This window comes from Chiloscyllium plagiosum, chromosome 9 (assembly GCF_004010195.1).
Source record: "Chiloscyllium plagiosum isolate BGI_BamShark_2017 chromosome 9, ASM401019v2, whole genome shotgun sequence".
In the NCBI taxonomy this organism is placed as follows: Eukaryota; Metazoa; Chordata; class Chondrichthyes; order Orectolobiformes; family Hemiscylliidae; genus Chiloscyllium; species Chiloscyllium plagiosum.
This window is the reverse complement of record NC_057718.1, coordinates 3,779,105-3,794,755: the sequence shown is the minus strand read 5'-3', so window position 1 is coordinate 3,794,755 and position 15,651 is coordinate 3,779,105. Positions and strand designations below refer to the sequence as shown.

Here is a 15,651-nt window from a genome sequence, read left to right as displayed (position 1 = left end):
GGAGAGGCTCTGGGAGTCAATCTTGTGACTGTGGGAGGAAACCGGAGCTCGGAGGAAACCCACACAGACATCGAGAGAATATGTAAACTCCATGTTGACATTCGCCTGAGGTAGGAATCAAACCCAGGTCCCTGGCACTGTGAGGCAGCAACATTAACTACTGAGCCACCATGTCCCCCATGCCTGACCCAATCAAAGCTTTCTGACTGTCAACAGCAGGAACCTATGTCCTGGCACTGGAGGACATGTTATACCGGAGATGAAGCAAACTGGCAATGATTTGGCATCTGGATGTGTGGCATGGTCTCGACAGTCACTGACCCATGATTTACAATGGATCTGTGTGCTGCAGTGGAAATATCAGCACTCACTAAAAACAATCATCCCCAATGTCGAAAACAATAACAGTGCAGTGACAGAATCAAACCCAAGAAGAAATGACATTTACCCTTGTGTGGAGTCCTTTACTGATGAGCACAGGTTTCGTTTCCAAAGGTAAAATGTGAGCAGGACAATGCAGATTAAGACAGCGAGGCCCAGAATGGTGCCAATGATTAAAGTGGGATCTGAAGTCCGGGGAATACCATGGGAAGATTCTTCTGTAAAATATTAGAATGTCACACACACAGTCACTTCAGTCTGACAAATGTTCAAGATCGTCAACAACATTAATTTTGAGCTCCTCAGGTTAGGCACCACCCCTTCTGACTCCCCAAAGCTTGCCCACTATCAACAATGCACAAGTCAGAAATGTGATGGAATATTCCCCACTTTGCCTGGATGAGGACAACTCCAACAACACTCAAGAAGCTTAACTTCATCCAGGACAAAGCAGCCCAATTGACTGACACCACATCCACAAACATCCACTCCCTCCACCACTGAATCTCTGCTACACATGATCTGTAAGATACACTGCAGATAATCAGCAAAGATCCTCAGATAATATCTTCAAAATTCACAACCTCCTCCATCTAGAAGGGCAAGGGCAGCAGCTACATGGGAACACCACCCCTGCAATTTCCTCTCCAAGCCACTCCCCATTCAGCCTTGGGAATATCTGGCCTTGATGACCATTCTGCCCTTCCATGATGAAGCACAGCAGACGGGTGCTCCTTTCTCTGGTCACACCAGTGTTCCCTGCCATTGACTTACCAGTTACATTGAGCTGGCTCCCTGCTCCATAGATGTAGCTCCACACACTGCAGCTGTACACAGCAGTATCATTGAGCGTCACATTCACAAGGCTCAGAGTGTAACTGTTCCTGCTGACATTCCTGGAAAGCTGAACACGATCGTGGAAACCCTGGGTCTTGGTGAGGGTGCCATTCACAAAGTGGCTTATCATCCACTCCCTGCTGCTGCCAGGTCGCTGGTAGTGCCAGTGGACATCAGTGTCAATCACACTGGCATTGTACATGGCACACTGGAACTCGGCAGTTTCACCCTCTGCTACCTTGCTGACCACTGGATCCTGAATGAGGACTGGATCAACCAATGGATCTGTTCATTTTGAAGATAAAAAATAGGATTATTGGATTTGTAACATTTTATAAAATCTCCTCCTGGTTAAATGATGATTTGCTGAGGATGAACTGAAGCTTCCTGTGTGGATATTGCTGCTTGTAATTTGAGAAGGAATGATTTGAAACATATCCATCACTGAATGCTTTCCAATTTGCTGCTGTGAATCATTTTGTGAATAAATTATCGAGAGGAGAATTTCACGATGCTCACAGCTGACTGATTTGAATAGTCTGAGCAGCCATTTAAAATGTTTCATTCTCACAGAAAACCAAAAGAATAAAGTCAAAAGTTTCAACAGCCTGCAATCGATTCTCCCTGAGGACACCCTCTCTCATTCACTGTTGTTCCATTCGATTCTATCTCCTAACACTGCAAGGCTGTGGGGAGAGAGCAGGACATTGGCAGTTGGGAATGATGCTCATTTGAAGAGTCAGTGCAGACAGGATGGGCTGAATGGTTTCCTTCTACACTGGTAATTTTCTGTGATTTTCTGATTCTGTCCCTGAGCCAGATAGACCCTGACTGCACTTGCCTGGAATTGAGTCAGTAATGGGCAAAGTGAGGCCCTTCTGATTGGTACCTCAGACTTTCCCTTCCACTCCTGACCTGGGTTATTATCCCAGAGTCGGGGAATCCTTGGAGTCAGGTCCCAAACTCAAACCTGTGACATTGGGCACACTGTTAGAAAGGTCTGGGATCCACACCATCCTCACCTGCAGTCACAGCCTCCTGTCTCTGATCCATGATTCATCTCCAATTCCCAAATCCATGAGGCGGGAGCACCCTCTGGAGAAATGTTTCCAGGGAACTTTCCCCTTCCCTGATGTGACACAATGTCTGCAGCTCAGACTCCAGCTCCTCAACTCGGATCCAAACTTCCTCGAGCTGCAAACCCTTCCTCCAGATGTGTTCACTCTGGATCCCATTGGGCTCAGAGGGGCCTTCATTGAAACCTGTAAGATCCTGAGGAGACTTGACCGGGTTCCTCTTCAGGGAGAATCTAGAACTAGGGTCAGAGTTTAAAAATAAGGGATTGCAGGTTGAAGACAGAGATGAGGAAATGTTTTTCTCAGTGGGCTGTGAGTCGTTGGAATTCCCTTCATCAAAAGACAGTGGATGCAGAATCTTGAAATTTTTTTTAAGGCAGAGGGAGGGAGATTCTTGATGACCCGGGGGTGAAAGGTGACCAGAGATTTGTAGGAACGTACAGTTGAGATTAATATCAGATCATCCATCATTTAATTGAGTGGTAGAGCAGGCATAATGGGCTGAATGGTCTCCTCCAGTTCCTATGTCCCTCTGTCTGGGTCTCTTGGACTAAGGGAATGAATGAAAGTCATAAGGAGAGTAATCCGGTTGGGATGAGGAAGGGTTTAGCTCAGGACAAGGACATCAGAGGGGCAAGTGGGAGCATCATTGAGCAGAACAGGAGCTGCAGAGGATTGTGGGAAATGACAGCCTAAAGACTTGAGAGCTGTAAGTTTGAAATTTCACAGATTACTTACTCACATCTTAATGAGTTCCACTGGAGCCCAGTTTAACCTTTAGTTTAAATGACTTTGAGAAACAGATCCAGTTTTAATGTGGAACTGACTCATGGAAGTGAATGTCTGTGTAATACAACAAGTTTCTACAAAACAACTCCCTTTGTATTCTGTTAAACTCTCCAACTAAAGATAAATACAGGCTGATGGAGTATTGGTGAGCTCCTGTGTGCAGCCTTGGCACCAAACCCTTCACTACATGTGTGGAAGTTAGAAAGTTACAGAGTCATCATTTCCATCTTTTACTTGTTTTTCATGGCATACATTTTCATGACTCAAATGTTAAACATTCCATTGCTAAGAGGACTTATTGAAGTATCAATTGCATGTCTGGCCTCTCACAAAATGAGACAGGATGTCTCAGTAGGGGAGCTGGCTGACTCTCAGAGAACTGAATCCTCTGGAACCATACATGTGGAATCCATTTGCAGCCTTTGGCAAAGGTATTTGTCCTCCCTGGACAAGACTGACATCCTTGGCCATAACTCTATTAACTGCCTCCTGCTCCCATTATCTTGCTTCCTCTCTCGATTAACATAGGTATGTGAATCCCACATTGAGAATAAGTAAAGCTCTCCTGTTTTAATCTCTTCCCATCAACACACATTGATGAAGAATATAATAATCAGTCCCTGTATTCTATCCACTCATTATCACAGGACAGTGACAATAACTGGGCATTGTAACATATTAATTGCCTATCTTAAGTAATGTAATGAAAATCAACCATGTGAATTATAGACCGTTTGTTTAATTCTGTTAAAAATTACTGCCTTTGTGTGTAGAGCCGAGATTCGTAGAGAAGTGTCACCACAAATTGATAAAGGATTACTTCTGGTCGCATTAAGAATCTCTTGCCGGTTGTCTGATAATAAAGCATCTAATGTTGTCCAGAAACTTGTGTCGTCCAGATTTGTAGAACAAAAAGGACATCAACACATGAACACAGTGCTAGGTAATTACAGAGTCACCCCTTATACCACCCAGACCTCTTATGGGCAACAGCTTCCCCAAACAAGACAAGAACTGTTTGCTTCTTTATTGAATGTACTTACAAACAAGTCATAAGACAATAATACATAACAGTTCCAGGCTAACTGAGAGCTGGAAACATATCACCTTAATTCCTGATGTTCCCATCAATTGTTGTAAAAACCCATCTGATTTATTAATGTTCATCAGGAAAGGAAATCTGCCATCCTTACCTGATCTGGCCCACATGTAACTTCAGACACACAGCAATGTGGTTTGTTCTTACTGCCCTTTGAAATGAACAGGCAAGTGACTCAGTTGGAGGGCAATTAGGGATGAGGAACAAATACTGCCCTTGCCAGTGATGCCCACACCCCGTCAGAAAAATGGAAAACAATTCCCTGATGAACCACAACCTGCGCTTCCACACTAACATGTCCATTAACTGGAGCAGTGATCAAATACTGTGGCTACAACAGCAGGTCGAGGTGAATAGCTCACACTCTGCCTCCCACAGCCTGCCTGTCAACAAAGCAGAAATCAGGAGGATGATGGAACAACTTGCCTGGATGGGTGCAGTTCCAACAACACTCATGAAGCTTCATGCCATCCAGAAGAAAGCAGCCTGCCTGATTGACACCACAACTCACACCTTCAACGTTCACTTCCTTTTACACTGATGTACAGTGTGTACCATCTACAAGATGCCCTTCTGTAATTCACCAAGGCTCCTCCAACAGCAGCTTCCGAACCCACAGCCTATCCCATCTGAAAAGACAAAGGCAGCAGGTACATGGGGCAGCATCTCTTTCAGGTTCCCATCCAAGCACTCCCCCTCCTAACTTGTGTAAAGTCGAAATTTTTAGCTCAGGAAAGCAGCTCACCATGACCTTCTCAAAACATACAAAATATGACCTGGAGTAGGCCATTCAGCCCATTGTGCCTGCACTGCCTTTCAACACAATCATGGCTGATCATCCAACTCAGTCCATCATTCCCATGTTCTCCCCTTACCCTTTGAACCCTTTAGCCCTCAGAACTATATCTAACTCTCCCCTGAAGACATTCAATGTTTTGGCCAAAGCTGCTTCCCGTGGCAGAGAAGCCATTTCTTCTCAAGGACCATTCATGATGGACAAGTACCAGCCCGGCCGGTGATGGCCCCATCATAAGAGTGAATGAAACAAAGCCAGACAGAGACAGGAGAATCCAACACTGAAAATAAATGAGATGGAGAAGCAGAAAGACAGACAGAAGAGAAAGAGTTTGAGATTGAGGAACTGGTCCAAGAGGAGAAACAGTTTAATCTATCTGTGAGTAAAAGCGGAGAATTGTTTTATGTTTATATCGAGCTCTCTGCTTACTCTTTACAAGAGGAATTTAACACATTCTCCTCTTCAATAAATCCATGTGGAAATGGTTGCTGTATCAGATTATTCTAAGGGAAAGAACACTTACCTGTAACAGTCAGTTGGGTTCCATTCCCACTGATATCTCCCCACACTTTACAGTAATAGACCCCAATGTCATTGGGCTGCGTGTTAGTGATGGTCAGAATGAAGCTGTTATTGGAGGGCTCTCTGGAAGACTGGAATCGCTCAGTAAATCCTGGGCTCCATTGTGTGATGTTCCTCATGTCATGTGTTAAAACCCACTCCATCTTATTTCCTGGTTTCTCCCGGTCCCAGTGAACGTTGGTGCGTGTCACTGCAGTGTTCCTTATGGTGCACTGTAACCGAGCAGTGTGACCCTCGGTGACACGTTCTAGCCTCAGAGACTGGTGAAGGACTGGGACATTTGCACCTTTAAGAGAAAACATCTGAATAAATTAAAACTCATCTGAACTTTCTGAAGGACTCCAATTTAGAGTTAATGAGAAAGGACAGATGATAAGAGGATCAGAGTGAACCAGTGGGGTTAATTATTCAAAATATATATGACATTATAGACCATAAGGCCGCAGGATATAGAAGCAGAATTAGGCCATTCAGCCCATCAGGTCTGCTCTGCCATTCGATCATGGCTGATATGTTTCAATCCCATTCTCCTGCTCTCTCTCCATTGATCCATTTGCTCATAAGAGCCTATCTATCTTTGTCTTGAATATACTCAATGACTTGACCTCTGCAGCTCGCTGCAGCAATGAGTTCCACAGATTTACCATCTTTTGTTTGAAGAAATCCCTCTTCATCTCAGCTGTAATTGATCATCCCTTCACTGTAAGGCTATGCCCTGCATCCTACTCTCTCCAACAAACATCTTCTCCAACTCTACTCTATTCAGGCCTCTGAGTATTCTGTGATGAGACAAACTGTATTCACTCCTCATAATGTGGTCTCCTCTTCATTTGGGAAATGAAACACAGACTGGATGCCCCTTCTCAGAACACCTCCATTCTGTCTGCAAAAATGATCCTAACCTCCCAGGTGCTTGCCACTCCAACACACTGTCGTGTTCCCTGGCCAACATCTCTGTCTCAGTCTTGCTGCAGTGCTCTTGTGAAGCTCAGAGCAAGCTGGAACAACAGCACCTCATTTTCTACTTGGTTACCCTGCAGCCTTCTGAAATTAATATTGAGTTAAACAATTTTAGAGACTGAGCACCTTTCTCCATGCTTTCCCCCTCCTCCATACACCAGGCCTTGTCATTACACAGTCAGCTACAGCACACTACCCATTGTCAGTTACTAATTGTTCCATCATCAGCTGTTCATTCCTCCAGACTGACCATTACCCACTCCTTTGTGTGTCCAACAGTCCTTCTCTCACACTGGGCTCTATCTTCATCTATCGTTTACCCTGACCATCCTCCCCACCCCATCTTCTGTATAAAAATCATCATTTTCCTCGGTGCCATTTGTTCTGTACAAGGGTCACTGGACCCGCAATATTAATTCTGATTTCTCTCAACAAATACTGAGATTTTCCAGCAATTTTTGTTTTTATCCCCCGAAATGGAATCAGAAGCAGTCTCTGACTGTTATTGCTTGAAACACAATGTATTAGTGAGGAAATAAAGACCATCCCAAATACCAGGAGATGAGCAATAGACAGTGGTCTGTCAGGTGGTCACTCCATCTGAAACCAGAATGAAATTTTGCAAACTAGCTCATGAAATACCAATGGCAGCTCATTTAAGGATGAGGAACACACAATCTAATATATTAAAGCACTTTTATTGGTCAGGATTATATAAAGATGTTAAATTTTAGCAGACAAGATAGTCCATGTCAGGACTTGGGGAATCGCCAACCCTCAATTAAAGCTTCACCCTTAATTCTGATCGTAGCTTTTGAAGAACCGTTTAGCAGGGTCTTAACAGAGTGTGTAGGAGCCCGACTGCAACCCAGGAATGGCAACCAATGGGTCACTGCAGTGGTTAAAGAAGGCAGCTCAGCACCACCTTCTCAAGGGCAATTAAAGATGGGCAATAAATGCTGGCCCAGCCAGTGACACCCACATCTCACAAAACAATTAAATAAATTACTGAACCTGAGCTCAGCTTCCTCCCCACAGATAATCCATTTCTGAGATCACTGTCCATCACCTTCTCAATCTTCTTGATCGCAAACTGATCTCCAATTCATTCATTGGGTAAGAGGTTATTACTGGAGGAGATTGCCATGTAAACTCTACTTACTGGTGATATTGATTTGGCTTCCTCTCCCATAGATCCTTCCCCAGACTGAGCAGTAATAGACCCCAGTATCACTGAGCTGCATGTTTGTGATGGTCAGAGTGAAGCTGTTACTGGAGGAGTCTCTGGAAGACTGGAATTGCTCTGTGACACCTGGGCTCCATTGTGTGGAACCATTTCCTGGATGTGTTAAAACCCGTTCCATAATTTGCTTTGGGGACAGTCTGTACCAGTGAACATCAGTGTGTGTCACTGTGGCGTTTCTCATGGTACACTGTAACCGGGCAGTGTGACCCTTGGCAACACGTTCCAGGCTCGGAGACTGGAGAAGGACTGGACCAGTGAAACCTTTAAAGAAAAATAACAATACATTATTCCTACAAGAACAGATTCTCTGTTTTGCCGTATTGAAAGATCTGAAAGGGTGGTAGGAGTTTTGAGTTAAACAGAGAGAACACGTAGTTACACTGAACAATTGAGATACATCTGTGACCGATTCAGATAAAAAATCCATCAACATTAACAGAAATAACTATAAAAACAGTGTTAAATTATATCTCTGAACTTTCGTCAGAATCTGATCAACATTTTGTACATGCCCATTTTCTACAGCAGAATCAAAACTCAGGTCCATTTCCATCTGGAAGGATAAGAGCAGCAAATAGATGAGAACACCACCCCCGGAAAGCTACCCTCCAAAACACTCATCATCCTTTCTTAGAATGCATCATTGTTTCTTTGTAGTGATTGTAATGAGGTCAGCCAGGTGGATGTCACAGGACATGAGTTCCCTGATTGGGACTGCTAACCTGGTCCAATCAGGGAGCCCTGGCTGACAGTAAAGAATAGGAGTGTCAGAGGTTCTGTTTGCTATGGACAAGGTCAGACCCCCTCAAAACATTTCACGAAAGTGGCTCAGACCCTAAATTTGCTCATTGCTTTAAGCAGGTATAACATCGATATTCCAGGAGGGATGCAGTTGATCAAACCACGTAGTTTTAAACAAAATAAAATGTATTTACTAGATTACTGAATGAAACACAAACAAAAGAGAACAGAATACAGAATAACGTAACCTATCTGAAAACCCAGAAGACCATACCAACGTCATGATGCTGTTCCAAATATTTGCAACAATTCCCATAAACACATCTTGGCACAAAAGGTAAAATCAAACACATCAAAAATCAAACAAAAGGTAAAATAAAATACAGGAGAGATGTCAGAGAGAGGATCAGCATGGACCTGCTTCCTTTGGTCCAGCAGGTTTTACAACTGCCTGACTGCTTTTAGTGAATAGCCGGACTACTAAAACCAAATCAAATCAGAGAGAGTTCTGTATCACCTTTCCCCCTTAATAAAATGTCCTATCAATAAGCAAAGAGTCCACTGAAACTTACAGATTGGAAACAGGCCCTTCGGCCCAACAAGTCCACACTGACCCGCCACCCACCCAGACCCATTCCCCTACATTTACCACTATAGGCAATGTACCATGGCCAAATCACCTAACCTGCACATTTTTGGATTGTGGGAGGAAACCAGAGCACTGGAGGAAACCCATGCAGACACGGGGAGAATGTGCAAACTCCACACAGAGAGTCGCCTGAGGCGGGAATTGAACCCGGGTCTCTGGCACTGTGAGGCAGCAGTGCTAACCACTGTGCCACCGTGTGCCCACTGTTTGTCTTTCTTTAACAATTCAGTAGGTGGAGCAGCCACAATGCTAAATTTAGTATGAATTTGCGATAATTTTCAACGTTGGAATCATAGCACTGCTATTTTTGTTGATGGTATGGGAAAATCTCCAATTACCTTGTGTTTTCCATCCCATGGGGTTATTTGTCCATGTCCAATAACATGGCCTCGAAGGTGACTTGGCCTTTGGAAAATTGACTTTTGGCTATGTTTGTCACCAAGCCTGCCTTCTGAAATCGATCGAACAATTCTGATCAATGTTGCAAATGTTCCTTCCAGGTGTGAATAAAAATCACCAGGTCATCTTTTTTATCGGCAGCAGTTGGAGTGGGAGGAGCGACAGTGAGGACCAGAGGCCCGACAAAAGGTAAGTTTTAAAAAGTATAAAGGTTTACCTCGCGTATAGGCGGAGCGTACACTGAGCAGGAGCAGACATGGGACTGCTGGGTAAGTAAGGCTTTATACTTGGATGGTTGCTTTACCCAAAACACTACTCAGACAGTGTCTCCCACCTGTACTGCACCTCTAACCAAAGAAAATGTTGCGTGCACCAATTGGTGAGGTGACTGGTTTCTTTATTTTTAGTTTTTTCAGTAATTTTGTTGAAAATTTAGAATAGTGGGAATGGAGGTTAGGGTGGTTGAATGTTCCTCCTGCAGAATGCGGGAAGTAAGGGTCACCACTACTGTCCCTGCTGACTTCATCTGTGGGAACTGCATCCAACTCCAGCTCCTCGTTAATCGCATTAAGGAACTGAAGCTGGAGCTGAATGAATTTTTGATCATTTGGGATGTGGAGGAGGTTATTGAGAGGAGTTACAGAGAGGTAGTCACACCTCAGGTAAAAGAAGAAGGGAGATGGCTTACCGTCAGGGGATGGAAAAAGAATTGCAGACAGTGCAGGGATCTCCTCTGGCCCTTCCTCTCAACAACAAGTATATAGTTTTGGATACTGTTGAGGGGGATGACGTATGAGGGGCAAGCAATGGGGCACAGGTCTTTGGCACAGAGTATGTCCCTGTTGCTCAGAAGTGAAAGGGGAAGAGGAGCAGAGCAGTAGCAATTGGGGACTTGATAGTTAAGGGGATAGATAAGAGGTTCTGTAGTAACGAGAGAGACTCACGTTTGGTGTGTTGCCTTCCAGGTGCCAGGGTCCATGGTGTCCCTGACTGTATTTTCAGGATTCTTGCAGGGGAGGGGATCAGCCCCAATTTGTGGTCTACATAGACACTATGACATAGGTAGGAAGAGAGGTGGGGATTTAAGCCAGAAATTCAGGGAGCTAGGGTGGAAGCTTAGAGCTAAAACAACAGAATTGTTGTCTCTGATTTGTTGAACGTGCCACATGCTAGCGAGGCAAGACATGGGGAGAGAGAAGAGTTGAACATGTGTATACAGGGATGGTACAGGAGGGAGGGTTTTCGTTTCCTGAATAATTGGGGCTCTTTCTAGCGTATTTGCGACCTCTACAAAGAGGATGGTCTTCACCTGAAACAGAGGCGTACAAATATTCTGGAGGAGAAATTTGCTAACGCATTTCAGGTGGGTTTAAACTCATTCAACAGGGAGATGAGAACCAAATTTGTAGTTGGAGTGTACTGGAGGCTGAAGTGAGAACTAAGATTTCAAGATCCAATAAGCTACCGGCAGGCAAGGAACACCCAGAATAAGGTGGGTGAACTTGCAGCATGGGTTGTTACCTGGGCTTTTGATGTTGTGGCCATTTTAGAGACATGGATTGAGTAGGGACAGGAATGGTTCGTGCAGGTTCTGGGATTGAGATGTTTCACAAAGAACAGAGAAAATCATAAAAGAGGGGTTGGTGTGGCACTGTGTGTCAAGGACAGTGTTATGATTGCAGAAAGGATGTTTGAGGACTCCTCTACTGAGGTAGTAAGGGCTGAGAAACAGGAAAGGAGAGGTTACCCTGTTGGGAGTTTTCTGTAGGCCTCCAAATAGTTCCAGAGATATGGAGGAAAGGATGTTAAAGATGATCCTCGATAGGAGCAAAAGTGACAAGATAGTTATCATGGGGGACTTTAACTTTCCAATATTGACTGAGATTACTATAGTTCAAGTACTTTAGATGGGTCTGTTTTTGTCCAATGTGTGCAGAAGGGTTTCCAGAGACAGTACGTAGACAGGCCAACAAGGGGCGTGGCCATATTAGATTTGGTACTGGGTAATGAACCAGGCCAGGTGTCAGATTTGGAGGTATGTGAGCACTTTGCTGATAGTGACCACAATTCGGTTTACCTGAGTGATAGAAAGGGAGGTATATACTGCAGGGCAAGAGTTATAGCTGGGGGAAAGGCAATTACGATGTGATTAGGCAAGATTTAGGATGCATGAGAGGGGAAGGAAACAGCAGGGGATGGGCACAATTGAAATGTGGAGCTACTGCTCGTCCTTGAGAATTTCATACTGGTCAGGCAGGGAAGAAGTTTCCGAATGCAAGAGCCGTGGTTTACTGAGGAATTTGAATCTTTTGTCTAGATGAAAAGGCTTATATTAGGATGAGTTGTGATGGCTCGGTTAGGGCACTTGAGAGTTACAAGTTCACCAGAAAAAGACCTCAAGAGAGAGTTAACAAGAGCTAGGAGGAGACATGAGAAGTCATTGGTAGATAGGATCAAGGAAAACCATAAGACTTTCTATAGCTATATCAGGAATAAAAAATGCTTCGAGTAAGATTCGGGCCAATCAAGCACAGTAATAGGAAGTTGTGCATGGAGTCAGAGGAGATAGGGGAAGCACTAAATGAATGTTTTTCGTCTGTATTCACATTAGAAAAAGACAATATGCTCATGGAGAATACTGAGATACAGGTTACAAGATAAGATGGGAGTAAAGTGCATAAGGAGGGTGTGTTAGCAATTCTGAAAAGTATAAAGATAGATAAGTCCTCTGGGCCAAATGGGATTTATCCTAGGATTCTCTGGGAAGCTAGGGATGAGATTGCTGAGCTTTTGGTTTTGATCTTTATGGCGTCATTGTCTACAGGAATAGTGGCAGAAGATTGGGGAATAGCAAATGTTGTTCCCTTGTTCAAGCAGAGGAGTAGAGACAACCTTGGAAATGATAGACCAGTAAGCCTTACTTCAGTTGTGAGTAAAGTGTCAGAAAGTGTTATAAACGATAGGATTTACAATCAATGAGAGATGGATAAGTTGATTAGGGATAGTCGATACGGTTTTGTGAAGGGTAGGTTGTGCCTCATAAACCTTATAGAGTTCTTTGAGAAGCTGACCAAACAGATGGATGTGGGTAAAATAGTTGATGTGGTGTACATGAATTTAAGTAAGGCATTTGATAAGGTTCCCCACAGTAACGTATTGCACAAAATACATGGGATTGCATGGATTGCATGGGATTGAGGGTGATTTAGCGATTTGGATAGAAATTGGTGAGCTAAAAGAAGACAGAGGCTAGTGGGTGATGGGAAATATTTATCCTGGAGTTCAGTTGCTAGTGGTGGACCACAAGGATCTGTTTTGGATCAACTATTGTTTGTCATTTATATAAATGACCTGGATGGGGGCATAGAAGAATGGGTTAGTAAAATTTACGGATAACACTAAGGTCGGTAGAGTTTTGGGTAGTGATGAAAGATGTTGTGGTTTACAGAGAGACATAGATAAGCTGCAAAGCTGGGCTGAGAGGTGGCAAATTGAGCTTAACGGAGAAAAATGAGGTGATTCACTTTGGAAGGAGTAACAGGAATGCACAGTACTGGGCTAATGGTAAATTTCTTGGTCGTGTAGATGAGCAGAGAGTTCTCTGTGTCCAGGTACATAGACCCTTGAAAATTGCCACCCAGATTGATAGGGTTGTTAAGAAGGCATACAGTTTGTTAGCTTTTATGAGTAGAGGGATTGAGTTTCGGAACCATGCTGCAGCTGTACAAAACTCTGTTGTGGCCACATTTGGAGTATTGTGTACAGTTCTGATCACCGCATTATAGGAAGGAAATGGAAGCTTTGGAAACGGTTCAGAGGTGTTACCTGGTATGGAGGGAAGATCTTACGAGGAAAGGCTGAGGGACTTGAGGCTGTTTTGATTAGAGAGAAAAATGTTGAGAGGTGACGTAATTGAGACAGATAAAATAATCAAAGGGTTAATTAGGTTGAACAGCGAGAGCCTTTTTCCTCGGATGGAGATGGTTAGCATGAGAGGATGTAGCTTTAAATTGTGGGGTGACAGATATAGGACAGATGTCTGAGGAAGGTTCAAACCTCAGAGAGTAGCAGGGTCAGGGAGTGCACTTGCCAAATTTAAGGGCATTTAAATAGTCATTGGATAGGCAAATGGATGAGAATTGAATAGTGTTGTTTAGATGGGCTTCAGATTGGTTCCACAGGTCGGTGCAACATTGAGGGCTGAAGGGCCTGTATTGCACTGTAATGTTCTATGTTCTATGTTCTATCTGTATATATTTGACACAATTAGATAATCTGGCAATGGATCGTCTCTGAAATGTGGCTGAAACATTTTTCATACCAAATGGCATGACTACAAACAGATACAGTCTATTTGGTGCTATGAAAGCCAAAATTACCTTTGTTCTTTCTGACAAAAGTACTTGCCAGTAACCTCTGAGCAAGTCCAACTGAGAAATATAAGTTGCTTCTCAGCACAGTCTTCCAATGGTGGAATTGGATATGCAGTCTTTGTAAGTGCATTGACCTTGCAATCGTCCACACGTACCCATTTGGCACCATTACCATGGATGAGCTCCAGTCACTGGAACTCACTTCGATTACGTTATTTTGGAGCATGCGTTCAATCTCCTTTTCAACCTGTGCTAACTTTAGAGGGTTAGGCCAACAAGGATGTTGCTTACTTGCAACAGCATCTCCTATATCTACATCATGTATAATTAGGAGAATCTGAGGACTGCCGATTCTGGAGACCAGAGTCGAGAATGTGGTGCTGGAAAAGCACAGCAGGTCAGGCAGCATCTGAGAAGCAGATGAATCGACATTTCAAGCATAAGCTTTTCATCAGGAATGAGGTTTGTGGGTTGGGAGTGCTGAAAGATAAATGGGAGGGGGTGGGGCTGGGGCCAAGTCAGCTGAGAATGTGATAGGTAGATCATGCATTATTAGGTTTGTACTTCCTAGCTTATTTCCACATATCTTCCCGTACGGTCATATCTCTTTCAGATCGATTTGATTTCTCTCTGGAAAGTAACACAATAATTTATCTCAAATTTTGACACCTTCTTGATTGTCCAATTTAATTTGAGGAATGTCCAGTTAAGAAGCCACTGAACTTGGTTCTTCACTCTGTGTTGTAACCAATAACACATTGTCCTCTCTCTTTGCTTCCCTGTCAAATGACGTTTTGAGCATATTTGCATGACACATTCTGTGAGATTTCTTTCAGTTTGGAGTCCTGAGCAAATAGGGGGTTCAGCTCATTCAATTTCCTTTTGACTTGATAAGATCAACTAAACCTTGCTTTTAAAGGTTCAGCTCACCTGAGAAGTTACAGTAAAACTTTATCTCCTGCAGCAACATTGCACGTTTTTGATTTTTTTGTCTTCTTCATGTTTCATTGTATGCTGTGATACTTTTAAATGCTGTCTCGCCAACTCTCCCACTCTATTTAATCATTCTCAAAAAATTGACACATAGTCCAAATATGTGGTCTCTGAATTATGACTTAACAATTTCTCCTTCATTAATTTTAGTGGTCCTCTCACCTTAATGCCCAAAATCTAATTCAAAGCATCTGAATTTGGTTGATTGTTTTGATGCATCTCTGATTGCAAGAAGTACAAATGGAATTCCCTTCTCCCAATCAACTGGGTAGTCTTGACTATAAGCCTTCAACATGGTTTTTATTGTCTGATGACACCTTTCGAGCAGTCCCTGCGACGCAGGATGGTATGCAGTAAATTTGAATTGTTTTAGTCTTCAGCTGTCCATAACTTCCTTGAATAAATTAGACATGAAGTTTGACCCCTGATCTGATTGCATCTCTGTGGGAAGTCCGCAACTAATGAAACATTTTAATAATTCCTCCACAATCCTTTTAGCTGTGATACTGTGAAATAGAATGGCCTCTGGAAATCGAGAGGACACACCCATTATTGTTATCAAATACTGATTCTCACTTTTTGTTTTAGGTAGGGCTCCTATGCAATCAATTAAGACTCTTGGAAAAGTTTCCTCAAATGCAGGAATAGGTATTAAAGGTGAGGGTTTTATTATTGTATGTGGTTTTCCGATTACCTGACATATATGACATAGGAGAAAGTGAGGACTGCA

The 15,651-nt window shown here is 43.3% G+C and overlaps 1 protein-coding gene across 1 annotated transcript in view; it reads right to left on the bottom strand.

The window, feature by feature from the left end:
* The window catches only part of LOC122553153 (basement membrane-specific heparan sulfate proteoglycan core protein-like), a 45,800-nt gene that overhangs the window by 11,214 nt on the left and 18,935 nt on the right, over positions 1-15,651 (bottom strand). The window contains exons 4-7 of the mRNA XM_043696741.1: positions 7,683-8,027; positions 5,502-5,846; positions 1,156-1,503; positions 449-599 (exon numbers count right to left, since the gene is read on the bottom strand). Coding sequence (XP_043552676.1) covers positions 449-599; positions 1,156-1,503; positions 5,502-5,846; positions 7,683-8,027 — 1,189 coding nt within the window. The remainder of the gene's footprint in view (positions 1-448; positions 600-1,155; positions 1,504-5,501; positions 5,847-7,682; positions 8,028-15,651) is intronic.